Source organism: Diceros bicornis, chromosome 3, assembly GCF_020826845.1.
Source record: "Diceros bicornis minor isolate mBicDic1 chromosome 3, mDicBic1.mat.cur, whole genome shotgun sequence".
NCBI classification, from domain to species: domain Eukaryota; kingdom Metazoa; phylum Chordata; class Mammalia; order Perissodactyla; family Rhinocerotidae; genus Diceros; species Diceros bicornis.
The window spans coordinates 86,449,570-86,477,404 of NC_080742.1; the positions used below are offsets into that span (position 1 = coordinate 86,449,570).

The 27,835-nt window shown below is 35.8% G+C and overlaps 1 protein-coding gene across 3 annotated transcripts in view; it reads left to right on the forward strand.

The window, feature by feature from the left end:
* TRIM24 (tripartite motif containing 24) overlaps positions 1-24,099 on the forward strand; it is a 108,802-nt gene extending 84,703 nt beyond the window's left edge. For 2 of the 3 annotated variants that reach the window (XM_058530974.1, XM_058530982.1), the window contains exons 10-19: positions 1,670-1,843; positions 5,420-5,593; positions 7,828-7,963; positions 9,454-9,526; positions 10,556-10,724; positions 12,820-13,148; positions 13,961-14,093; positions 16,354-16,428; positions 18,144-18,293; positions 18,985-24,099. In XM_058530974.1, coding sequence (XP_058386957.1) covers positions 1,670-1,843; positions 5,420-5,593; positions 7,828-7,963; positions 9,454-9,526; positions 10,556-10,724; positions 12,820-13,148; positions 13,961-14,093; positions 16,354-16,428; positions 18,144-18,293; positions 18,985-19,194 — 1,623 coding nt within the window. In that variant the 3' untranslated portion in view covers positions 19,195-24,099. The remainder of the gene's footprint in view (positions 1-1,669; positions 1,844-5,419; positions 5,594-7,827; positions 7,964-9,453; positions 9,527-10,555; positions 10,725-12,819; positions 13,149-13,960; positions 14,094-16,353; positions 16,429-18,143; positions 18,294-18,984) is intronic. The other variant, XM_058530990.1, reaches the window with a different exon arrangement.
* Positions 24,100-27,835: the final 3,736 nt, after the last annotated feature.

Genomic DNA, 27,835 nt, shown 5'->3' on the forward strand with positions numbered 1-27,835 from the left:
AGATAAATTTAGAAGTTTTCCACAATAATTCCGCAACTATTTTCTGTTTGTGTCTCTATGATATAAAACTCTTCAAGTCACAAAACTTTAATAGAAGAATCAAAAAGAATTGCTATGACTTCAGGCTTATGCTTCTGTAAAGTTTTGACATGTTCTCTTGTTTTTCTCTAATATTTTTATATTATTCACCAATAAAATTTCTCTTGGTCTTGAAACAGTATCTAAATTTATTTTTCATTGGGTCTGTAATTGCTGGCCACTCTTGAAAGTTACTGAAAGTGAACCTGGTGCCAACTAATTTGTAAGAGAGAGGGAAGAGAAGCAGTTTACCCAGGAAAGGAGAGTAAATTCCAAAAACGGGAGAAGGAAGAGCAAAAAAAAAAAAAAGGCATGGCTACACTTTGTAGTTGTCTGCCTTCACAGGGTCAAAGTTTAAGGTGTTGCTACTTCAACCTTATAAATTCCACATTTGTTTGTCTTCTTATAAATGTGGCAGTTAATACTTCCCTCTTCAAGAAGTTCTAATTATATACAGTTAAGATAGCCTGAAAATAAGTATTTGCTTTCAGTAAGTTGCCAACCATAGAATTGGATAGCACAAATGAGACTGGCATATAAGGTTACCTTTTTCTAGAACACTGGTCTCAATTTCCAGGGCTAGAATTTATGAGCAAAGTAGGCTTGCCTTCCCAGTCCTTGCCCTATCCTGTAATCAGCCGATGTTGTCCTTGAAGGGTTTCCTTTCAAAATCTGTTTTCTTTTAGGGAAAACTCATCCTCTAAGACTAACTAATTAGTACCTTAATCAACCCCCACTGAACATGAGAACATGTTTTGGTAATGATATGGCAGACTGCTGCCTTTTACTAGCTGCGTGACTTTTTTCAAGTTACCTAAGCTTTCTCGTGTTTAGTGTCCTACTTTATAAAGTGAAGGGTAGATAATAATGAGATATAACGTGTAAAATGCTAATCACAATACCTAGCAAGCAGTTTGATCTCAGTAAGATCTAAAACTCATTAATTTTTAAATGTTATTAATATCAACTGTTTTTATTATTAATGATTTATTGGTTAAGAGTGCCTACCTTGGAGCCAGAGTACTTGAGTTCAAATCTCAGTTCCATTTCTTACTATCTTTGTTGATCTTGGACAAGTTAGCTAAATTCTCTATACTTTAATTTCCTTTTCTGTAAAATAAAGATATTCCCTACCTCATAGGATTATTATGAAGATTAAATGAGTTAACACATGTAAAGCACTTAAAGGAGTACCTGGCATGTAATAACTGCTCAGTAAATGTTAACAATTATTCTACCACCACGGTATTTTAGGAGGTTTGAAGAGGGCAATTCTTTGCAAAAGATAATCATCAAGGACTTAAAAGGATACCAACAACAAGGTGTCCCTACTTCCAACATGGCCTAATCCTGGTATAACCTACTTACAGTTGGAAACCGCTCTCCCAAGGCTCTTTCCTAATAAAACTCCTTTTCTTTAAATTGCTTATATACATGCTGGAAGGCTTTCCCTTTCCCCCATACCCTTGTTGCAAAATTAAAATGATTCATCTGTGGTAGAGTTGCTGTCTTTCTGTAAAAGTTAGAGTTGTCTATAATTTGTCTTTCAGGAGATGATTGTCACTGAATTGGTTTAATTTCTTTTTTCTAGCAACCCCCTCCACGTTTAATAAATTTTCAAAATCACAGCCCCAAACCCAACGGACCAGTTCTTCCTCCTCATCCTCAACAGCTGAGATATCCACCAAACCAGAATATGCCACGACAAGCAATAAAGCCCAACCCCCTACAGATGGCGTTCTTAGCTCAACAAGCCATAAAACAGGTATATATATATTTATTTATTTCTTCTTCTCAGTTGCTTGTTCTTCTCTCTGCTTCCAAATCACATTGAATTTATAAATAAAGCAACAGTTGTGAAGAGCAAAAGCAAGCTTTTTTTTTTTTTTTTTTTTTTTCCCAATAAATGTGGGTTACAAAGTTTATTACGGACAGACATATATAGACAAAACTGAGAGAAAGGATCTTGATGCTTTGTAATTAACGAGAAATCAAGCCACTTATGTAAGAGTGAAGGCCCAGAATAATCAGTGAGTTGGAGGTATTAATTTTTGCAGTACTGATGTGTGTAGCTTTTGGGTGAATACATTAATCATTAGACAGAAGTATTCTTACATACAGGTTACATTCTGCAAAAGAGAACAGTAAATGAATCTTTAAAGTGTTTCAAGGAGACCTCTTAGTAACAAGCTTAGAATGACACAGTTTTAATATGGAGTACGTATACATCTGATGAAGTTTAATATTTAAGGTGGTATATTAAATCTGATAAGGTTTAATATTTATATTATTAATGTCCAGGTAAAAATACTTTCTAGATGTTACATGATTTTTTAAAAAGTTCTTTCAGTGCTTTGTCTTCTCCAAGTACTTGTGTCAACAGTCTTTTCAGCTTAAGACTTATAGATTTCAGTTTAATTTTTTTGCCGAGACGAAAATAAAGAATATGTTGCTATCTACATAATTCTATGACATTCATTTTAATCAAATGATTTTAAAATTTTATTCTGAAAGTACACTTGCTCTGTGTGTGTTTGTCTTTTTTGTGTTTATAATTAGTTTGGCTTTGCTATAATATCACCAAATTTTCTTAAATGATATTTTAAATAAAATTTATACCTTTCTATATTTCATAATTAGAGGTGAGGTGAAAAGGTCCCAAGCTACAGTTTGGCCTTCCATTCTCCTTATTTTTCTAATAATTTTGTGTCCTTGTGCAAGTTTATTCTTTTAAATCTCATTTGCCCCAACCATAAAATGAGTACCTTGCAGAGTTCTGCTGTGTTAGTGGTGGTGTATATAAAAGCCCCTAGCACATTGTGCATACTCAAATGTTTACTTTTCCTCTTCCCCATTTTTTATTTATTTTTTTCTTTTTTGGTGAGGAAGATTAGCCCTGAGCTAACATCTGTTGCCAATCCTCCTCTTTTTGCTGAGGAAGATTGGCCCTAGGCTAACATCCATGCCCATCTTCCTCTACTTGTATGTGAGACGCCTGACAGAGCATGGCTTGATGAGCAGTGTGTAGGTCCGTGCCTAGGATGCAAACCTGCAAACCCCAGGCCGCTGAAGTGGAGCGCGCGAACTTAACCACTACACCACCGGGTCAGCCCCTCCATTTTTTATTTTTAATGGGTAGACACACACTCTAAGAATGTTTTTAAAAATGTTTCCTGGCCAAAAATCTAAATATGAATGAATAAATGAATAAACTAGGAGAAAATATAGGGAGGAATTGGTTTTAATTGGTAGAATAGTTTAACAAGTTATAGTATACTTATACTTGGGAATACTTCTCAGCTATTAAGAAAATGCAGTAATCTATATATGATCTCCTAAGTATATTATGTGGGAAAAAAACATGTTTATCGAATTTTTGTGAGGTATTATCTCATTTGTGTCTGTGTGTTTTTAAATCTCATATACATAGAAAAAACCTGGAAAGATATAGATCAACTATAACTGTGATTATTCTGGGGAGGGAAGGAGGAAGAGGGTCGAGAGAGAGATGGATATGAGGGGTGGATAGATGGGAAAGATAACATTCACATTCATAGATTTCTTTACATAGTTTTTTCAGTGGAGGATATAAATTAGATTTTTCAAAATTAGAATGTTTCAGACACTATCACTCTATCTAGTATAGTTGATATATAAATGATATTGTGTTTAGGAATTTTTCCCCGTGCATAGTCTTGAGATACCTCTTAGTTGCTTTCCTTTTCCCCAGTATTTGTCTCATGAAAATTTTCAAATATAACAAATTGAAAGAGTTGTATAGGGGACAGATTGCTCTATTTGCCTTCTCATTTATTATCCGTATACCCATTTATCCATCCATCTATCAGTCAAGCCTTCTTATTTTTTGATAGGTTTCAAAGTATATTGTAGATAGCAGCATGGTTCATCTCTGTATACTTCAGCATTTCCCGTATTAGCTTAGTTAATATATTTATCTCAGCCTCTAACATAAATGACAAAGTTTGCTCAGATATTTGTTGATGCTTAATTACCTGTTCATATATGAGAAACAAGTGAAAAAAAAACCCAAAACTGAAAGCCCAGGTCTGGAGCTAATGTTTGATGACTGAGGTTTTTACTCTAGTGTAAGGGCCACTAGGGGTATTTATTGGGAGAATTCCTAGTGTCGCCATTTTTAGGTCTTACCTCTTAGGCTGGTCCAGTTCCCAAAGGATCTTTCTGTCTTCTGCCTGAAATGTAGGGCCTCACTACTAGTTGAAACTAGCTGTGAGGAAGAAGGATTGATAGGGGCCAGTGGCAGAGTGGGCGGGAAGCTCAGCATTCTGTGTATGTACAGTTTCTTAATCTTCATTTTCAGTGCAATATTTTTGCCTTCAACTGAGCCTGGTACCTTTCAGTCCAAAGACATTGTTTTACCTGTTTTAGAAAATAAACTTACAGCCTTCTTCTGTGAAGGGAGAGAAAGTCCTTATTATCTTGGGTAACTACAGATAGAGTAGGAAAGGAACATGAGATTTAATGTTTCTTAAATAAACTCTCAACAGATCATCCTGTTTTTAGCCCCAGCTTCACCTCTCATGCTTCTAATTCCCAGGGTCTTAGGGGTTCTGCAATATATGTTGATTTGCTTCTCTGTTTTCCCCACTGCCAGCTTAGGTTTCAGCTTTCTCAAACTAAGTGATTGCTATTTGTCTGTCTGCTTTCCAGCTTCCAAAATGTGATTTCTGGCTTCCCTCTTGTTTTCTTTGTCTTTGAGTCAATGCATTTTTAAAAATTCCCGGTAACTGTTATTTTAGTTTTAGGTGTATCAGGTAGGGACAGATGAAAATGTATGTTTTCAGCCCTTCATCTTTACCTTGAAGTTGCTATGTTTGTGTTTATATTTCTTTTCCAATATGTATAAGCTTTCCAAGATTGGGTACTCTGGTTTTCTGGTGTATACTAACTATTGTCCTCTGGTAAAAATCAGCACTTTTTATTTTTGGACAGGATTTTTTCTTTTTTTTTTTAAACAATTTTATTTATTTATTTTTTCCCCCAAAGCCCCAGTAGATAGTTGTATGTCATAGTTGCACATCATTCCAGTTGCTGCATGTGGGATGCGGCCTCAGCATGGCCAGAGAAGCGGAGCGCGCGCACTTAACCACCAAGCCACGGGGCTGGCCCCTATTTTTGGACAGGATTAATGGAAATTTTATATACCTGTGCCCTCCTGCCTTTCCATTCAAATTACAATTGAATTCAAATAGCAGAATATGTCTTCTACTTTGTTCTTTGTCTGGAACAGCGATTAGGTGGACATTTTATGTTATAGGCCTGCTGATAGACAACCTTTCTTCTTCCCTTCTTGCTGCTATAGTGGCAGATCAGCAGTGGGCAGGCTGCCCCATCAACTGCCAATAGCACATCCTCTACTCCTTCAAGTCCCACCATTACTAGTGCAGCAGGATATGATGGAAAGGCTTTTGGTTCACCTATGATTGATTTGAGCTCACCAGTGGGAGGTTCTTATAATCTTCCTTCTCTTCCAGATGTAAGTATACACAAAATTTATACTAGAAATCTATTTTGAAAATTTTAATTGAACTTGGATCTGGTAGAAGGCATGGGTTTGCTGGATTATAGGTTGTTTGTGTGTTTTCAGAATTTTTATCGTTTAGAAATATTATAACAGCAGGAAAAATAAAAAGATTATAAACACTTGAACATACTGCAGAATGTCTTTCAGGCCACTGGAGTTAAAGGCATTTGTAAATGACTGGTTATGGTGATGGATTATGGAATCTAAGCTGGGAAAGGAGGGAAGTAAGAACATGGGAGGAGGTACTGGAAAGTTGAATTGCTGGAATGTGATATATTAGAATAAGGTTAGAGAGGGAGGCTAGAATTTAAGACATCAGAAGAAATGGAGACAAGTTTAATAATAGAAATGAAAACATTTTCTGCTAGATCATACTGACCAGTGCAAAATTACCTCTGATTTATTTTATATTTAAGTTAAATATATTGACTCTCTAAACTCTAACTTTGTCAGTATGACTTCTTAAGAAATCTTTTTGAAAGGCAGAAAATATAACATTCTATAGACAGATCTCTATAAGTTGATACTTGTTTTACCTTTTCTTATCCTACAAGGTTAGGTAATCATGCAGACAAACATTAAACACTTTTAAGAACTATCCCGTGAGATTGTGAAAGAATTTTTAAATTTTTGTTATTTAGGTTTTTTTTTTCAACTTACTGAGATCAACCAATATTTCCTAATAGTTGCATCATTAACCTTACCAGAGATATTTCATTTTTTAAATAATTGTATGTACTTTAAATGGATGGAGTACATGTATTTTTCATGCATAGGTGATACATAGGAAAACTTTTGTCTTATGCCTGTAATTTTATTTTAGCTTGTAGGATTACTCTGTAACGTAAATAACTTTCCTTACGTTAAGATCTAACAAATCCAGTCATTCCAGTACTTTTTGCACTCTCTGAAAAAGTATTGGCTAAGGTATTGCCAAAGGAATATTAAATATAAATGCCCCTGTGTACTTCTCCCCTCCCTCAACTGAAAGAGAACCCACAGAAAGTAAAATTGTCCTTCTGCTCTTTCCTCTGCAGTCCTCAGATACAGGTGACCATTTGTCCACCAGCCTTTCTCAACTGAGATTCCTCATCTGAACCACAGAATAAAGAAACTGATTTGAGTGACTATTTTCTCATTCCTCCCAAGGGTGGTTCATAACTGGCACCATTCTAGATGCAGAGGGGAGAAGTAAATTCATTATGTACAATTTATGCCCTAGGACTGTAGGACTTAATTCTCTTGTAAAATTCTGGTTTAGAAAAGCTGGAACTATGTTAGAGAATTGAGCTAGATTTTAACCATAAAGACATTCTTGGAAAATAAATGGTGTATTTAAGCATGAAAAATATTTGCATCTAAGGCATTAAAGTCTTAGTAGAAATTTTTCAGTATTTTAGCCTGGCAATCAATTAGGAAAGAAGTGTTATTTGTATACCTGTTACATTTAAGCAAGAATCTATAAGAAATCAGTTTTTTTCTACCAAATGGTAATCACGTACTTACGTGAGATTAGTGTTCTGGAAATGTGTTATGTATGGACTTGCTTTGTCTATCTAGTGCATACCAAGGCATCGGTTCTCAAAGTGTGGGCCGAGATCATGGGGGTTCCTACAACGCTATCAGAGGCTGTACAAGATTCTACCTGTGGAAGGCCGGATTTTCTTCATGTTCTTTAGCCAAAACCACATCACAGCATACCACCTCAACACGTCAACCCCACTACATCACAACAGATTGAGTGCAGAAGCAGATGTCAGAATCCAGTTGGCTGTTATTAAGCCAGGCACTAAAGAGATTTGCAAAAATATGAGATTGTGCTACTCTTCTCACCAAGTTTCTTTTTTCAAATTGGGTACCTTTTGTTATTTTTAAATAAATTAAATATTTAAAAAAATTTTTTTTGTTTTAATTTTTAAGGGTGTGAATGACACACAATTCTCCTTTTTCCTGGCTCATGACTTCTGAAATAGTGTGTCCTCAGTATATTTACTAAGATGGAACATTAAAAAGAAAGATTTTTTTCAAGTTTGTTTATGGGGAAAATATGCATCATAACTTAAAATATCATATTTACATGTTTTATTATTTGATACTAACTGAACTATTGAAGTTTTCTTATGAATTTAAAGTAGCTTTTAATTTGCAAAGTCAGGATGTCATGAAATAATTTCTTTTCTTGTAAGATTGACTGTTCAAGTACTATTATGCTGGACAATAGTGTGAGAAAAGATACTAGTATAGATCATGGCCAGCCAAGACCACCCTCAAACAGAACCGTCCAGTCACCAAATTCATCAGTGCCATCTCCAGGCCTTGCAGGTAAAGTGGGCTTCTTTTGATTTTGTGAGTGTTCTTCCAGTTTTTACTCTACTTGTAATAAACCCTGCCTCCGCTTATCTTGAAATTAAAATGGGTTTGAGTTTTTGGCACTATTTAAAATTAGTATACTTTCAAAGTGGGAAGCAAAGATTAAACCTCTGTACCTTTTCAATTTTAACAAAACTTAGAGGCATTATAGCACTTCCAGGAGGAATTTAGTATTATACTTTCTCTTTTTTGGTAAGTTAAGTTGCCTGTGATGTGGTCTGTTTTTGCATGTAATTTGCCTAGAGTCAAAATTTATCAGTGACAGTCACTCTTTTAGTGGTTTGTTTGGTGACTGTCTTTAAGAATTTTTAACTTACCTACTCATTTCCTCCAAGAGAGAAGCACTCTAACACTACTCCCAGAGACTTGGGCAAAATAGGTGCCTTAGACCAAAATAAAGAAAGGAAAATTTTAAGTCATTCACCAATCATACAAACATAATAAGGCAGTTATGCAATTTAAAAGGAGATGCTTATTTAAAACTTAAACTTAAAATATAACAAACTGGAAGGAAATTGTTGACAAAATATGACAAAGAAGCTGTTTAATTATATAACAAGTTCATACAGATAATTAAGGAAGGTACTTGCCAAAGGACTTAAGTAGATGATTCCCTAAAGAGGAAATACACGTAACAAGTAAAACAGGCAGGGGCGGATGTTCAGTCTCACTAGTAGTCATTAAAAAAATCAAAACAAAATATAATTTGTAACTATTAGCCAAGATTTAAACAGTGAAAATACTCATGGATGAGAATGTGATGAGAGAAGTACCCTGATACATAGCAGGTGGGAGTATAACATGACAAAACATTTCTGGAAACCCATTTTGGCAATATTACTAAAACTTAACGTTTATCCAGTATTGATTCTGGCCAGGCACTGGACAAAGTACCTTATATGCATTGCCTAGTAGAATATTTGTTTCACTGTCTTCCATTAATTGGTCTCTGTGTGGCTTGCTTTCTTTGACTGCTTTTATATTAGCCCTACTACTTTTCACTGTCTTCTGTAGCTTTCACTGGCACTAGTGTCCTCACTGAGATCCTACCCTGGTTACTGTAACATGGGACATTCAACAGTGTTTGGAGACGTTTTTGATTGTCACACCCCTGAGTGGCAAGTGTAGAGAGATGCTATTGGCATCTAATAATTGGTAGAGGCCAGGGATACTACTAAACATCCTGCAGTGCACAGACAGCGCCCCCCGCACCCCACCACCACCAACAAAGAATTATCTGGCCCAAAACCTCAATAGTGCTGAGGTTGAACAGCCCTGCTAGGATAAGGGGAATTAGACTGTGCTGGGAGTTATTTATTGTTTTATATAATTTCATTATGTGTTCCCAGTTTCAGTGTAACACTGAGCGAACACATTCAAAAGGAATTAAATATATAATTATTAATTCATTTTATGAATGTGTATGATTTCTTCTTCCTCAGGACCTGTTACTATGACTAGTGTACACCCGCCAATACGTTCACCCAGTGCCTCCAGCGTTGGGAGCCGAGGAAGGTACACTGACTTAATATTAATCCCTAGTATATAAAAATCTTGAATTAGATTTCTCTTGCCGGTGCTCAGCATGCTTTGGTACTCAATACATTTTGAACAACTTACTTAAATTTTTAACCTTTAAATTAAAAATTTAATAATTATTATGTTAATTTAGTAAATTCATTAGTGGGTTAAGTAAAGTATAATTTTATCTTTAAAGGTACAAAAATATTTGTGTGTATGTTGAAAATAAAATATGTTTGACTTTAGCATAATAGCAAGGAAAAAATAGAAAGTGAAGTAGGTATAACACATTGCACTATGTAAGAACACATACAAATGCAAACTTAGGGAAAAGAAACAATAATTTTATACTAACTTCAGTGTTCTCTGACTTTTCCAATGACCAAACATTATTCTGCTTTAAAATAAATAAATTTACAGTTGTTGAAATTCTATTTTAACTTACTGCTTTGCTCCCCCACTCGTTATGCTTGCAAATTCCTCCTAGGTAGCAACCCAATTCTTACTTTCCTAATCATATGGAAGAAGCTTTCTCTGAAGATGAAAAGTTTGCTTTAAATAGCAGAACACCAATAAATTATGTCCCCTAGTTAATGGTCTTCACACTTTCTGACAATAAATCATTCATGTGAGCCTAGAGTTCTCTTTGTCACTGATTAGAGAAGGAAATGGGAAAGCCTAAAAAAAGATGCTAGTTCTAAGATGCTAAATCTGGCTGCTGAATTTTAGAGCCTCAGAATATTGAGGTCAGTTTTCTTTTAAATCAGGTTTTATTTAAGTTTATTTAAATATCTTTGCAGATGTGTAATGTAGCTATTTAGATCAGTTAATGTGTAAAACAGTTTTGTACATAAATTGTTTTGCATACAGCAGTTGCATTTCACTTAGGTATCATTTATTGCTGATGTAACATAGTTATCATTGCTGTGAAGATATAGCATTATTCCCAAAAGCTATTGTTATACTTTGTTTGAGATACTTAAAGTAATGTTCTATGAGATTTTTCTTTTCTTATACTTACAGCTCTGGCTCTTCCAGCAAACCAGCAGGAGCTGATTCTACACACAAAGTCCCAGTAGTCATGTTGGAGCCAATCCGAATAAAACAAGAAAACAGTGGACCACCTGAGAATTATGATTTTCCTGTTGTTATAGTGAAGCAAGAATCAGATGAAGAATCTAGGCCTCAAAATGTAATTATATCAATGATTGCAATACTATTCCTATTTCAGGGATAGGGTGAGAGAAACTTTTAAATAGCTCCTAGGAGGTAAAAAATGTTATATTTAAAAGCAGGGAAATAGTAACTTAAAGATTGAAAAATATGAGGAAATATCTCTGTAAATTAAAACAAAAGGATGGAAAACAGGGACAAGAGTCGGAAAAATCAGAAGCTCAAACGAGAGAGTTGGGCATTTGAAAGAGAGAACATGGAAGGTAATTGCCAAAGAAATAATATAAGAAAACTTCTTGTAACTGAAGGGCATGAGCATGTGGATTGAAAGGGCCCACCAAATACCAAAATGTTAAATGAAAAAAAAGACTCAAGTTATATCATCATCAATTTCAGAATACCAAGATTCTAAACAGATTCTGAAAGCTTCCAGAGGATAAAACACTTTATACAAACATAATGGCACCAAGTCCTCAACACAGACACTTGAAGCTGGAAGACAGTAGAGAAATATCAAAATTGTGAGGAAAATATTTTGTAGCCAGAATTCTATAGCCAGGCAAATTATCAATTGTGTGAAGATTAAATAAACATTTATAGACGTGCATGCAAGGTCTCAAAATATTTAATTCTCATGCACTCATTCTTAGGAAGATATTTGAGAATATGCTTCATCAAAAATGGAGTAAACCAAGAAAGACAAAGACATAAGATCCCAGAAACGCGATCTAACACAGAAAAGAGGCAAAAAAAAAAAAGAGTAGTTCCCAGTATAACAGCTCCTCCAAGTACACCCTGTAGCAGGAGGAGAAAAGACTCCATAGGGGTGTATGTAAGGGGAGAAAAATGTTTTGACAGTTTTGAAAAGCATTTTATAACCCTGCTGGAGATTGTGAGAATGACTTAGAGATAGGTACCTAGAAAAATAAGTAAATGAAATAAATAAGGTAATTATTGACTTGAGGTAAAAACAAAAAGACAAAAAAGGAAGCGTAGTCATAGTACATTCTATGGTTATGCAATGAACAATATTTATATAGTCATAATGATGTAAACACCTGAATACAAATTTAACTAAGAACTAAATATAATCAGGATATAACTTAAATATGCATTTAATTAAAAATTGATTCTTCAGGATACTTAACTAGTACAGCAATGATACTGACCAGTTGGGATAGATGCTGGCCACAGTTATATGCTGGTGCCTACCAACTGGAAAAATCAATGCTTAATAAAACTATATTAAGAGGATGGATGAATGTGGGGGGGGTGTGTGTGTAAGTAAGCGTAAGGAGGAGGTGCAGAGTCAGAAGGAAAAATCTCTCTCATCTTCCTAGGGTATATATATGTGTATATACACACATATATATATATATTTAAAACTGAAAATACGTTTAAAATGGAAAATTTGAGAAAATGAAGTGTAAGCATATTACTTAGAAATATAGAAGTGAATAACAGAAGGAAAAGCTAAATAATTGCCTCCAGGGAATGAGCTTATGTACCCATGCTTTTAACTAAATCTATATTTATTACTTAGAAATTTTTAAAAAATGTTTAAAGGAGATCAGGTTTTGTTACTGATCTGAAATTTTCACCATCCTAGGCTCCAACATAAAATTTAGATTCATCTTAAAGTTACTAATGGCTCTTGAAGGGGTGAAATTACTTCTAAGAATTAAAGCAGTATACCTTTCTATGAATTACAAAAAATCTACACTAGGCACATTTTGTGTCTAGGTATAATTTGAATTAACAGCTCCAATAAAATGTAATTACAGTTCATGTGGTTGACTTCTACACTACCCACCTATTTTCCCATTTCTGTAGCCATCAGCAAATTCAAAGATTTTTCCTATATTATTCACACCCCTTTACTGCTTATCTTCTATTTTGATGAAATTTTTTTAGTAGAGGTCCATGTCTTCTTTACCATTAGGGACTCTAATATAGTTAGCAGTAAACATATTCTGTTCTCATGCACAGTTGCAAACTCTTTTGAAGTAATCAGGTGCCCAGGAGAGAGCACTCTATAGTCCAAAATTGCAGTAGTGCTAATAATGAATGCCAATTTTAAGAAGTAGATGTACTGTTACCTCTTTCTGTTGCAGACCAACTATCCAAGAAGCATACTCACCTCCCTACTCTTAAATAGCAGTCAGAGCTCTGCTTCTGAGGAGTCTGTGCTAAGATCAGATGCCCCTGATAGCACAGGAGATCAACCTGGACTTCACCAGGAAAATTCCTCAAATGGAAAGTCTGAGTGGCTGGATGCCTCCCAGAAGTCACCCCTTCACGTTGGGGAGACAAGGAAAGAGGATGACCCCAATGAGGACTGGTGTGCAGTTTGTCAGAATGGAGGGGAACTCCTGTGCTGCGACAAGTGTCCTAAAGTATTCCATCTTTCTTGTCATGTGCCCGCATTGGCAAATTTTCCAAGGTAAGATAGTACTTGCTTCCCTTTCACACGTTCTTTCACTATAAATAACAGGAATAAACTTTTGACAATCATTGTGACATAAAACCTTTGTAAAAAGTTAAAAGTACACTTGGCACAAATGCATACTCTAAAACCTTCAACATAGAGTTTCCCGTACCCTGCCTCCCATTCCCTGGGCTTTTCTCAAAAACCTAGTCTGTTATGAGGTGAAAAAAAATAACCAGCCTTTAAATTATTACAAGGAGTTACCATAAAGAACAATGGTCTTTATGCACAGCTGCCACAGTTTATTGCATCTTATTTGCCAGGCATTGAGCTGTATCATTTGCAGATATCTCAAGTAAATTCTCAAATAGCCCATGAGATGATGATGATGATGATCTGCCATTGGGTTGATCTCTTAGTTCTTCAAACATTGCACTTTTTAATTTCAAACCTAAAGTTGCAAGACTAGTACCCAAGAGCGTTTCTTTTTCTTGAATCATTTAGGTGAAAATGAGCCAGTTATGCCTCATCTCAGCTGTAGATTAATGTGTGTGTTTATTTGTTTTAAGTGTTTATTTCATATATGTATTTCATGCCTCCTTAACTAGACTAATATTTACCACTCCGGCCCTTGCATTGTATTTCTGCTTTTATGCTATCACAGCATGGTGCTGTTTACATGGTAGATATGCAGTAAATCCTCAGTGATTAAAATTCGTACCAGTAAATAATTCTGTATCATAGATGACGTGGAGGAGGTGGGAAAGGGGCATGGCAAAGAGAGAAATGATGCATTAGGAACTCAGAAATACTTTATTCCCCAACAGTGGAGAGTGGATTTGCACTTTCTGCCGAGACTTATCTAAACCAGAAGTTGATTATGATTGTGATGCTCCCAGTCACAACTCAGAAAAAAGGAAAACTGAAGGTCTTGTTAAATTAACACCAATAGATAAAAGGGTAAGTTTTTGAGCATTTCCAACCTAGAAAGTTAAACAATTTTTTTGGTTAGATGCATTATTGTAATGCAGGTGTGCCTTTTATCAAAGATGTGTATATTCAGTCAATTGGTGTGTGTGTGTGTGTGTGTGCGCGCGCGAGAGGAAGATTGGCCCTGAGGCAACATCCGTTGCCAATCCTCTTCTTTTTGCTGAGGAAGATTAGCCCTGAGCTAACATCTGTGCCCATCTTCCTCTACTTTGTATATGGGATGCCGCCACAGCATGGCTTGATGAGTGGTGCATAGGTCTGCGCCTGGGATCCAAACCACGAAGCCCGAGCCACCAAAGCAGAGCACGTGAACTTAACCACTACACCACTGGGCCAGCCCCTCAATCAAATTTTATAGTGACTTCTTTTTCCTTAGTGTTTTTTTCCCCCACAAAAGTACAAGAATCTTAAATATATTTAAAGGCAGGCTATAACTTTTTTCTCTTCCTTTTACTTTTACTTATTTATTTATTTTTTTATTGAGGTAATATTGGTTTATAACATTATATAAATCTCAGATGTACATCATTGTATTTCAATTTCTGTGTAGATTACATCACGCTCACCACCCAAAGACTAATTACTGTCCATCACCACACACACATGCAAATCACCCCTTTTGCCCTCCTCCCTTCCTCCCTCCCCTCTGGTAACCACCAATCCAATCTCTTGTGAGTTTGTTTGTTGTTGTTTTTGTCTTCCAATTTATGAGTGAAGTCATACAGTATTTGACTTTCTCCCTCTGACTTATGTCGCTTAGCATGATATCCTCAAGGTCGGTCTATATTGTTGCAAAATGGCAAGATTCCATCTTTTTTATGGCTGAGTAGTATTCCAATGTGTATATATACCAAATCTTCTTTATCCATTCATCCCTTGATGGGCACCTAGGTTGTATCCAAGTCTTGGCTATTGTGAATAATGTCACAGTGAACATAAGGGGTGCCTATATCTTTATGCATTCGTGTTTTCACGTTCTTTGGATAAATACCCAGCAGTGGAATAGCTGGATCCTATGGTAGTTCTATTCTTAACTTTTTGAGGAATCTGCATACTGTTTTCCATAGTGGCTGTACCAGTTGGCACTCCCACCGGCAGTGTATGAGAGTTCCCTTTTCTCCACATCCAACACTTGTTATTTCTTGTCTTTCTAATTGTAGCCCTTCTGATGGGTGTAAGGTGGTATCTCATTGTAGTTTTGATTTGCATTTCCAGGATAATTAATGATATTGAACATCTTTTCATGTGCCTGTTGGCCATCTGTAGATCTTCTTCGGAAAAATGTTCAGATCTTCTGCCTGTTTTTTAATTTGGTTGTTAGTTTTTTTTGTTGTTGATATAACTTTTTTTTAATTAAAAAGAATCACAGTACTATATATACATTTTCTAGAGGCTTAACATACTGTGTTGAACGAAGTAGAATGTGTATCCTTTATGTGGTATGGACTTTTAAATTTAGTCTAACTCTAGTAATTTTGTTTTACTTCTACTACAGATAAGTTTTCTTCCTCTGAATTTGTTGATAGTTGGCACCAACGAGATGAGTTTTTCTCTTCACTCTTCCTGGAAATAATTCCATTCTTTCACCAAGTGGTACTAGGCTTATACCTCAAAGCCAGCTAAAATATTTAACTGTAATTTAACATTTAAAGGTACTAAGTCAACACTTCTTTAATACTAACGATGTTCCTTTGCTAAATTATTTAAGTAGAACAATCAGTATGAAAGTTTTCACGCAGGAGGGGGCCCAAACACACGCTACCAGTACTACACAGTGTTTACTGGGTAAACCCATAAGTAGAGACATAGTAGAGTACATGATAGGACCATCTGCATTCAGAGAGGGCGCCTTAGGACTGGACACACCATGGAAAGGGCTCCACCTCTGGATCTCTTAACATACATATGTTCTTCCTTTATTGACTACTAATAATTCAATACACAAATTGGCGAGATAAGTGGAAATTTATTTTTAAAGAGCTTCAGATGGGTTTCTAATGACATTGCTTTTGTTCCTCTGATTATAAGACCTGCTCTCATATATCACGTACAGTTCAGTAAATGATTAAGAAGGAGATCAAAACTCTAAGTATCAACATTTTTCTTTTATTCATCTGGTTTTAATTTTTATTCTGGTACTTTGAGACCCATGACATTGTTATTAAAAATAAGCTGTGACTTTGTTATTTTATTAAAAATTGTAATTTGATTTTATTATTTTTTTGCTTAGAAGTGTGAACGCCTACTTTTATTTCTTTACTGCCATGAAATGAGCCTGGCATTTCAAGACCCAGTTCCTCTAACTGTAAGTATTAATGTCATTTTGTGCATTTTTACACAGTGGGATGATTTTTCTGAAACTCGATTTATGAGAATCTAGTTTCTGTACCATTTTTCATTAGTTAGTTTCTTATATCCAATCCAAATCTTTAAGCTTATTAATACATAATGAATGCTTTGATCTTAAATACATTTTAATGTTAACAAATTGGCCCAAAACTTCTTTTCATTTCTTGTACATTTTTACTTCTCATCTCGTGTAGTTTACCTTCTATTTATCAATTGTTTCTCTCTCAGGAAGTTTAGGAATATATCCTAAGCTGTTGGGAAAGAACTTACCATTTGAGATAAAGATCCCCAAAATTCTCTGTACATACTTTGATTTATAGGTCCAGACATCAAGTAATAAGTAGACTTAAACAATAAACGAAGATGTGTGTATATGTGTTAACCATTGACTTTAAAAAGGTTCATGTTGAAAGTTCGATGTGAGTTTAATGCATAATTTTAGAGTGCTGGAAAGGGCTACTATTCAAAATATGTTCTTCTATTCTCTGGTGTCCAAAATACCTTTCAAACTTCAATGGATTTGTTCTACAGTTTGATAAATTTTAAAAATTTAATGCAAGGTCAGAAAAGAAAACTAGCTTAGGAAATATATTCAGCTGATAAACAATCAAGTTCTTTCTTGAGAACAAGTTTTGAGAAGTTAAGGTAGGAAAAGGAAATAAATGTCTTCAGGGGGAAGGGGCTTTTGTATCCAAAAGAGGCAGGGCAAAAAGTCAAAGAAAAGAGGCTTATAATGCCAGTAAAAACTTGATCCACTTAAAAATTTAACCTAGAACTTGGCGCTTTTTATGATCTTGACTTACAGACTACATTTGGTATTAATAACAACAGCAACAGCAAAATAGCCCCCTTTTTCTTAATATATATCATCTCATTTAGTCTTTACAAAATCCTGTCAGGTTGGTAGGATTATCCCTATCTGAAATATGAAAAAACTAAGTTTCAGTGAGGTTAAGTAACTTACCAGGAACACAGTCTTGAGTAGTAGAACCTAGGGTTCAAACCCAGATTTAAGGCCCACTGGCTATAACACATGCAGTGAAAACATGTCAAATCCTGCTAAAAGTAATACTTTTTCTAATAAATGCTTTTTGTTTAATAAGAAAGGAGAGGGGCCAGCCCTGTGGCATAGTGGTTAAGTTCAGTGCACTCTGCTTTGGCGGCCCAGGGTTTACAGGTTTGGATCCTGGGCGCAGATCTACACCACTTGTCAGCCATGCTGTGGTGGCAACCCACATACAAAGTCTAGGAAGATCGGCACAGATGTTAGCTCAGGGCTAATCGTCCTCAAGCAAAAACAGAAAAAAAGAGGAGGGCAACAGATGTTAGCTCAGGGTGAATCTTCCTCACGAAAATAAATAAATAAATAAATAATGAAGGAGAAGAGAGAAGGTTTAAGAGGGAAAATATAAATTTTTTCATTAAAAATAATTGGTGGAAATTCTTGAAAAATGTGACACAACACACTTACCAATGTTTGGAAGTCTATAGGCACTTGTAAATGTTGCTGAGTAGTTTTCCTTATCAGTGACAAACTAGTACAGAGAAAAGCAGTGAGAACAATCTGACTTTTATACTACTTGTAGAATGTACTTAGGACCAGGTATAATTTAGTTATTTGTATTATTTGTATTATAATACATTTTGTATTATTTGTGTTTATTTTGAAAGGTGCCTGATTATTACAAAATAATTAAAAATCCAATGGACTTGTCGACCATCAAGAAAAGACTACAAGAAGATTATTGCATGTACACAAAGCCTGAAGATTTTGTAGCTGATTTTAGATTGATCTTTCAAAACTGTGCTGAATTCAATGAGGTGAGAGGGGGGAAAAAACAACAAAAAAACCAATACAACAGGTAAAAATACCTGTTACATGATTCTGTGATTATGGTGTCTCTTTGATCGCTTTGGTAATCCAGTTCTACCACTACCGCCCCCTTATAGAATAATCCCGATAAGTCAAAACATTTTATTTCTTTTTTTATCTGCCCTTCTCTAGACTTTGTCTAGCTCCAGGCTATTATTTACTTTATATCAATGACTGTGCATAAACATTTTTTCAAAACAATCCACTGATATTCATAATCTTGAGTTAAAAAAGAACAAAAATGAGGGCCAGCCCCGTGGCTTAGCAGTTAAGTGCGTGTGCTCCGCTACTGGCGGCCCAGGTTCGGATCCTGGGCGCACACCGACGCACCACTTCTCCAGCCTTGTTGAGGCCGCGTCCCACATACAGCAACTAGAAGGATGTGCAGCTATGACATACACCTATCTACTGGGGCTTTGGGGGAAAAAAAAAGGAGGAGGATTGGCAATAGATGTTAGCTCAGAGCCGGTCTTCCTCAGCAAAAAGAGGAGGATTAGCATGGATGTTCGCTCAGGGCTGATCTTCCTCACAAAAAAAAAAAAAGAAAAAGAACAAAAATGTTGAGAAATTTACTACTTCTATTGAGTATCTAAAATGTTGGTGTTTTTTTTAATTCATATTTTTATTTTTATCCAACAGCCTGATTCAGAAGTAGCCAATGCTGGTATAAAACTTGAAAGCTATTTTGAAGAACTTCTAAAGAACCTTTATCCAGAAAAAAGGTTTCCTAAACTAGAATTCAGGAATGAATCAGAAGATAATAAATTTAGTGATGACTCAGATGATGACTTTGTACAGCCCCGGAAGAAACGCCTGAAAAGCATAGAGGAACGCCAGTTGCTTAAATAAGCAGCACCCATTGGCCTGTGCTGGTTTTTAGATTTTTGTTTGTTTTCAATAAACATTTTGTCAGTAATTTAACATCATTACAAGAAGAGTTTGTGACCACTCTGATCCATAAGTTTCTGATGTTTACTAAAGACTTTGATTTCATTAATAACCCATCTCTTTTAATTGTCTTATTAAGAAAGAAAAAGAGAAAGGAAAGAAAGAAGAGAGGGAAGGAGGGAGGAGAAAGGAAGAAAGAAAGAAGCATCAACAACAAAATAAAAAGACATTCTTCCCAGTTCTTGGATTTCAAAGCTGCAATCTGGAGTGATAACTACTATAGAAAGGAAATAGACTTTGTATGAACTCTAACTTGAAAATTTAATGTGGTTTGGATGTGTGCATTAATCCTTTTTTAGAAAATACCACTACCCACTAATTATGGCCCAACCATGAGTTAGGTATACTGTCTTTAAGAGCAGTACTCCATGAACATGAATGGTAATACGATTTCTATCCTAGGGTGCCAACTGGTAGCAACAAAAAAGTAGATTAGATGCTATTAAAAAGGCACCTGATGGTATATCTTGTAAGATGGCAACTGTATTAAAGAAAAAGCAGGAAAACAAAGGTTTGATTTTTGTTTTTGTCGTCGTCTTGTCTGTAGAGGTGTTTGGTATAGCAGGTTTTCAAGGCTACTTTTCATACATTTTCTAAATGTTACTTCTTCCACTGAAGAAGTAAGTGTACACATGTTTCATTTTGCTGTGTGTGTCTATGTGTAGTTTGTTGTTTGGTTTTTAACTGTGTAGGTGATCCTTTTATAACAAGACTCATTGTTTGCAGTATGGCTTTTACTGAAACTACCCAAAATATGAAATACAGCAGTGTGCGCCATATTTGATGTGAGAATTCTTCAACGTATACCCTATTGGGCATTAAATATTAAAGTTCCCCTGAAAGGGACTAGTTTTCATAATTTGCAATGAAAATGTGGAATTTAGGAGCAGACAGCTAGAGGGAATTACAGTGAAAATTTATTTTTTTGTGTGTGAGGAAGATCAGCCCTCAGCTAACATCCATGCCAATCCTCTTTTTGCTGAGGGAGACTGGCCCTGGGCTAACATCTGTGCCTATCTTCCTCCACTTTATATGGGACGCCGCCACAGTATGGCCTGACAAGCGGTGCATTGGTGCGCACCCAGGATCTGAACCCAGGCCACCGACAGCTGAGCATGCACACTTACCTGCTACGCCACGGGGCTGGCCCTGTGAAAATTTAATTTTTTATGAAGCGTCTATTTCCTGTTGTAAATTTAAGAGTTGGAAGCTCAAATTGAATCTTTGATCTGACTTAATTCTGAATTTCATTACCATTCTCCTGATAGAGATGCAGAAGACCTGTCTTCTGAGGGCAAGCATATTCTTAATGGGCCAGACCTAGCTAGTTTAGCTGACATTCATTTATTCCTTTTACTTGTTCAGTGTCAAAGAAGGAAGCTAGATTAAGATAGAAGAAAATTGCTGTGCCATTTGCTAATCTAACATTGACAGAATATTTACACATGAATTTTATTAGTTTGCCAAAGTAAATTTTTATTTATAAAACATTAATTGGCTGATGAAATTTTTCTCCTTAGGTTAGTAGAATAAAAATATAGCTTACTTGAAAGAATATTATTCTTTGCATGGTATCATCTCCTTTGAATTAAACCTAGAGGACTTGCTTTCTTATCAACATGGCATTACTTCTTAAAATGGACAATTTGAATATATTCTGTGGTGATTCATTGGGTTTTCAGATATTGCTAAAGATAAAATATGAGAAAACTTAATAGCAATGGCTTTTCACTTTTTATGTAGACTTAGGTCTTGTCCATAATATATCAATTATGTATTAATGGTTAAAAAGTCTTAATCACTTTTCCAAATATGTGTTTCAGGGTAATTGTTGTTGTTTTGAATATGCATTTGACATTTATTCTCCCAAGACTGAACAAATTTTGATAACAATGCATATATCATTTCATTGTCTTTTTTTGCTCCAGCAGTTTTAGCACAGCAGCTATGGAGCTTTTGCTAATAAGTTTATTTATTGTCAGTATCTTAGAATGCTGTTCTTCTGACAGTTTATTCTTCCATATGTGTCTCCTGAGTTAAAACAGGGCAACACAGATAGATTTTAAGGAGGATCACAAAGGGAAGTAGCACCTAGGAGAGAGAAAATATTATTTCCCTATATGCATCTGAGCCAGAATTTCTACTAATGTACCCAAAACTTTCACTGTTATGTTCAGTGCCATATTAATCTTTTAAAACAGTATGCTTCACCTTTACCATTTTTTGCTGAATGAAAGGCAGCTGAGAACCAGCTTTCCTGTAATCATACATAATATAAATTATATTAAAAGTGTTTCTCTCTCCAAATAGCCGTTTCCTAATGATCTTTAAGGTTAAAGTCCCGTAATCTTATTAACAAGTGCCTGTGTGCCCAGGTGGATCTCAGCTAAGTAGTCCTTAAATTCTAATAGAAGTAAGCTATAGACTTATCTGAAATACCCCATGCTCATGTGGAGAGCATCTTCCCAAAAGTTCAGTGCTGTTCAAGAAACCTTGACCTAAACTTAAAATACTCAAGTATTTACCTCTGATCAAAAACTCTAGATTTCCCTCTGGAACCAAGACCCCAGTGTCATAGCCGCAAGACCCCCAAGACTGAATGTGATCACATGATTACATATTTGGCCAGGGTTTATGAATGAGGAGACCACGTGGGAGCCAGGATTTACTCAATTACAACTCGTTGAAAGCTTTCCCAGGTGCCAAGCATCTAATCTTTCCCCGCAATAAGGAAAAGCAAGTACACAGTCAAGGACTTATATGGCAGTGGCAGACGTATAGATGGACTGAGATAATATGCCATATTCAGAATATATTTGTTCATCAGCATCTGGCAGTGCAATCATTTTGTCCTTTGAATTAACAAGTCCTGCTTATCTTTTCTGAATGGAGGGGTAGGAAATTGGAAGGTGCTAAAAGGAAAATGTTCTCTTTGCTTGGTAGTTTAACTTTCTTTTCTAAGCTAAAGAATAAGCTCCACGTTTTACTACCACACAGTAGTAGAGATGTATTATATCTTAGGGATGTTTTCAAAAAGATTTCACTCCGCAGTCAGAAGGGTGAGTATACAGCAATTGCTCTATTTATGAATTTGCATTTGAAGTTCCTATGCTGTTACAGTGCTTAAACTTTTAAATTGGCTTCCATGGAGAGACTAGGTAGACAATGAAAGGAGGAACTCCTTTTGCTGAGGCCTCTTCCACAAATTAATGTGAATTCCGAAAGTAAGTTGCTGCATGTGAGCAAAAAGATTTTAGGTTTAAATAGAAAATGTACTTATTTTTTGTTTATCTGTATGTGTTATGAATGAGAGAAATTGAGTGATCTGATTGGCCATTAAAATTATGGACATGACCGTGAGTTCAACCATCTAATTTCTTATTGAAGTAGTGGCCCTCCTTTTAAATAACCATGTACATATTTTTTTAGAGTATTTTATAACCTCATGTAAATTAATGGTTGATGTCTTTTTACATATATTGCTCCTTCGTCTTGGGTGTGAGTTTACTAGGTTATAATTCACATGGTGGTGGCTCATGTTCCTGAGTGAGAATAACGCTAGTCAATCAGATCACAGATTTCTTTCCTCTTGGAGGTTTTGCTTATTGTAAAGGACATCTGAGGCAGTAGTCTTTGTTTTATTTTGTTTTTTAAATTTCGGGGCCCCACCTGGTGCTTTGATTTTAATAAAAATCAGCTTCAATGGATTTTTACTTGAATATTTTACAACAAGGAATTTTTAATAGAAAAATTACTGTACGTTATTCAGTAGAACTTTAACTAGTTTGAGTCTCCATAACTACTTTTATGTGTTCCTCTATAAAATTGATACACATAGCAACAAGCTACTAGTACATAAACAGGAAAATTTTTTAAAAATTCTGACACGTCTTTAACCAACCTCAAAAGATAAGCAAAAAATAACTTGGCAAACAGGAAGGAAGAAGGTAATAAATATCTTCAGTTGCTGAGTCTCTCACTGCCCTGAAAGGAGGAGAACCAAGAAAATGCCATGAAGAATTCTCCTTGTCTGAAACCTGTTGGAAGACGAGGGGGAAGACAAAGAGTGGGGAATTTTACAAGTCACTTGGAAAGTTTACCTATGTTAACTTCACCTATAAAGTTGGGACCGTTTTGAGTCTTAGAAATTAAAATTATTTTAAAAACTCGCTATTGGATATTTAATACACCTTACCTTGATGGGCGTGGGAACAGGCTTCTAATTCTTAAATTTGAGTTTTTAAATAGAATAAGTCCTAATTTAAATCCTAAAAAAAAAAAAAAAAAAAAAAACCCTTCCTTAGAAGTTACAAGTTAAACATTTAGCAAAATTCTATCTTTCCCATGTTTTCAAAGGTGATGTGGAAGAAGGGCTATTTTAATGTCCTCTGCCATGTATCAGGATACTTGTGAGTGTGAATTCTTTCCTCAGGTTCTCTAATACCCTTAACCCCAAGACAAGTGAGCCAGAAAATTCAGTCAAGAATCTTTCCATTGCAAATGAGTGAAGCCCAGTTGTCATTGTTTTGGGGGAGGAGATAGACTATATGGATCAACCAGGGTTAAGCACTTCTCACCTTTGGAATGGGAATCTACTGACCTGAGAAGTGGCATTTCCACCAAAGAAAATTAGGGGCTTCTTAGCAGGAAAGAGGAGGAATGGCGATAAGACAGGAACAACAAACTTAGTGGCCACCAGGTGCCACAATTTGACAATGATGCTGGTTCTCTAATCTGATTGTTTTAAGGATTTACTAAAGACCATGTATGTTAAGAAAGCCCAAAATACAAAAAGTCCAAAATAAAGGTTTTGGCATTCTTATTAACAGGATTTATTTGCTGTTCTAGACCGTGCTTTTAAGAGACTTACAGAAGTCAAATTCCCTTGTGTGTGTAAAACTATTAGATTCAGACAAATTCAAACTTGATCCTATTGCATGAAGCAAAATATGCTTGTAGAGTGATTCCGGTTGTATTACCGTTTTTAATACCCCAACTAGTATTGTCTTGTAGTTTTTTGGTGGGTTGTGAAATGAATCCAAAAAAGTTCTTACAGGTAAGTGACTTGAAATCTGTTGACTTCCATTTCTACTAATGACTGATACTAGTAAGTAAGGTAAGCAATACACATGAGTTTTTAAAGAATTTCTCAAATTTAGTATTTAATCGAAATTATGTTAATAAAGTTTGTTGTAGACTAGTATCTTCCAGGAAGCCTGAGTACTAGACAGTGCTGGACAACATGGTAAAGTTCCTTAAGCCTGGATACCTCCACAGGTATTAAAAGTTCCTGAAGTCCTTGGGAAGGTGCTTGAGCATCAACGTTGTCAGGGGTTGACTGTGGCTTTCAGTCACTGCTATCCTTTGGTTTTGATTATAAATTGCTCCTAACGTCAGCTTCAGGATTTTCAATTATGGTTTGTGGTAGGTTGTTCGGTTAACCTTACATGTGTAGCCAAGACATCTTTGCATCAAAAATATTTTGGCCTAATATTTTCTAATAATGACTAAGATGGGTCTGCAGACTTTTAAAAATGATTAAAGAAGACAATTTAGGTGATCCAAACAAGATTTATTTGACACCCCGTGAGGCAGGCAGTCTCCATTCCCAAGGATCCAGAGAACTGCAAAATGGAGCAGAAGGCAGGAAGCTTTTATAGAATAAGGAATAAGGAAGCCCAGAGTTGGCTTGGGGATTGGCTTACTGGATATACTGTGTTTCTGGTCAAGCATAGCATTTACAGGGGTGCAAGAGTTATTTAAGTTTCAGTTTGCTAACGTAGCACCTTGGGCAGGAGTGGCTCCATCTTGGGCCTGGTAATTTATTTCAGTAGTCCCCCCTTTTGATCATCCTCTTGACCATTCAAGAGGTTTGATTAAAAATATCAGTCTTAGTTTGTTTCTCAGGTACCATTGCCTCTTCAGGTCTCAGAGTAGTATTCAAAATAGAAGATGTCAGGCTCATATTCTTGGAGCTGGTTATGTTCTTATGTTCTCTTTTGTCATTCCAGTCAGACAATTTGTCAGCTAGTCAATGGCTGCCCACATACATTTAAAACTTTTGAAGGAACACGGTGTATTAGGAAGGCAATAATAATTTGCATCAAAATAATGCCCACGGTTTGGAGAGTGCTCCTTAGCCAGGGTTCCCAAACCAACTAGAATCAAATAAGTCAAGAAATGATCCCGAAGAGGGAGCTGCTTCTTTAAGCCAGTTGGCCTGTTTATGTATTTCATGTAATTGTGTCTCCACTTCCCCAGAAGTGTTTATCCAGTGAGCTTGTTCCACAGAAACTGAGGCATTAGAAATCAGAGAGAAGTTTGTGACAGGCAGAAAAAACTACAGGATCACCACCATCACAGCAAATCCAACAGTTGGTTCGAGGTTGTATTGCCCTCCTTGTAATGGCCTGAGATATGTAAACAATAGCATTCTCTTGCCAGGCCAGGGCAAAGCAAAAGGTAGACAAAAGAATAAAAGACTTTCATGATATAAGAATTAGGAAAAGGATGGTCAGAGAGGGAGGGAGGGAGGAATGGGAGGAATCATTCTTGATCTGGCCTCTTGGGAGGAAGCAGTATACGTCAATATCAGCTACCAATCAACTTGATTTTGAGGTCTGCAGTGTTTACATAGGACCAGATGTCAGGGGGAGCCTTCTTCAGTTGTGAAATATGCACCCAAGGTTTGACACCTTGAAATTTGGCAGTGGTGTCAGTGGTCAAGAGTACTTAGTAGGGGAGGCTGGCGCTGTGGCTTGGCGGTTAAGTGCACGCGCTCCACTGCTGGCGGCCCGAGTTCGGATCCTGGGCACGCACTGAGGCACCACTTCTCTCGCCATGCTGAGGCCCGTCCCACATACAGCAACTAGAAGGATGTGCAGCTATGACATACCACTGTCTACTGGGGCTTTGAGGGAAAAAATTAAAAAAAAAAAAAAGTACTTAGTAGGGTCTTTTCCAAGAATCTCACTTTTGCAAAAGGACCAGAGTAAAATAATAACTGTCTGTAAATGACAAAAGACTTAAAAATGCCCATGGTTGAAGATCTGATGAGAGTTCATTATAATGGAATTGAAAAGGAAATATGGTAATTTCTGTGATATAACATTTTAAGATAATAACTGCAATTATGACATAACATTATACCAGGCATTTGTCAGATTTTCAGAAGTTAAATACAATTTCTGGAACACTTATTTGACAATGCTTAGTATATAATTTAACATATCAAATAAGCCTAATTGGTTTAATTTCTCTTTTTATAAAGAGAGGGAACAAATCTTTTGAGATGTTCCAGGGGCCCTCTGGAAAATCCCAAAGTTAGTTTGAGGTCAAAAAGACTTCATTTAACATTTTATTTTGGGGAATTTTCTCCAAAATATCCATTTAGCCAGTGACTTTCAAGGCAAATACAAGAATTTATGTAGTTTTTTAAAAACACTTAGTTCTTTTAATATTGAAAAGACTGAATTTTCTTAAGTAACAAATGACTCAATAATTTACTGTGCTTTATATTGTCTTTATTTTGGTAAGACATAAAATCTTTGCTTTCTAGGCAGATTACTTAAAAGGTAAAGAAAAATCTTTATTTACAATTTCTTATTAAGAGCAGACCAATAATCTAAAAAAAAAACTTTGGCCTTTTAACAGAGAAAACCAAATTCTAATTTTGCACCAATGTACTTTGGATATTAAAACTAATTTTTTAAAAACTTAATCTAATTTTAGCTAGCTTGACCACATAAAATTCCTTTCCCAAGATTCCTTTTCCACAAACTTTCTATGGCTTTTTTATACCCATTCAGATTTTCGCCCAATGTTTTGTTTTTCCTTTCTCCTTCTGGAACAATCAGTTGTTTTACTTTAGGACAAAATTACTCTCTTTTTCCCTTAACAAAAACACATCTTCATACCTTTTCTTACCAAAAATACATCCTACTTTTGTTGCATAGAGATGTTTCCTGTATTATATATATATTAATTAGAATTCTTAACCCTAGAATCCTTAATTCCTTAATTCCTAAGTAAGGAATTGTGGATATTTGTTACACTAGCATTCTGTGGATTGGCAAATTTATAAATACATTTCATAATTTCTAGAAGTGTATTCTTCCTTATAGTAAAGTTTTCAGTGTGGCATAAGACATGTTTACTAATAGCCCCAAATATCTTTGATTCCTCTGTAAAAGAAAGCCAAACATGGATAAACATATGTTCAGTAGTTAATGTTTTAGTATTTTATCTTACTTGGAAGTGATCTAGCTATTCAATAAATATCCATCATTTAACTTATCTCTGATACCGGCTCAAGACAAGGTTGACATGAGGGAAGCCACTGTAGAAAAGAAGCCCTAGGGCCGGCCCTGTGGCTTAGCGGTTAAGTGTTCGAGCTCTGCTGCTGGTGGCCCGCATTCAGATCCCGGGCGTGCACCGAAGCACCGCTTCTCCGACCATGCTGAGGCCTCGTCCCACATACGGCAACTAGAAGGATGTGCAGCTATGACATACAACTATCTACTGGGGCTTTGTGGGGGAAAAA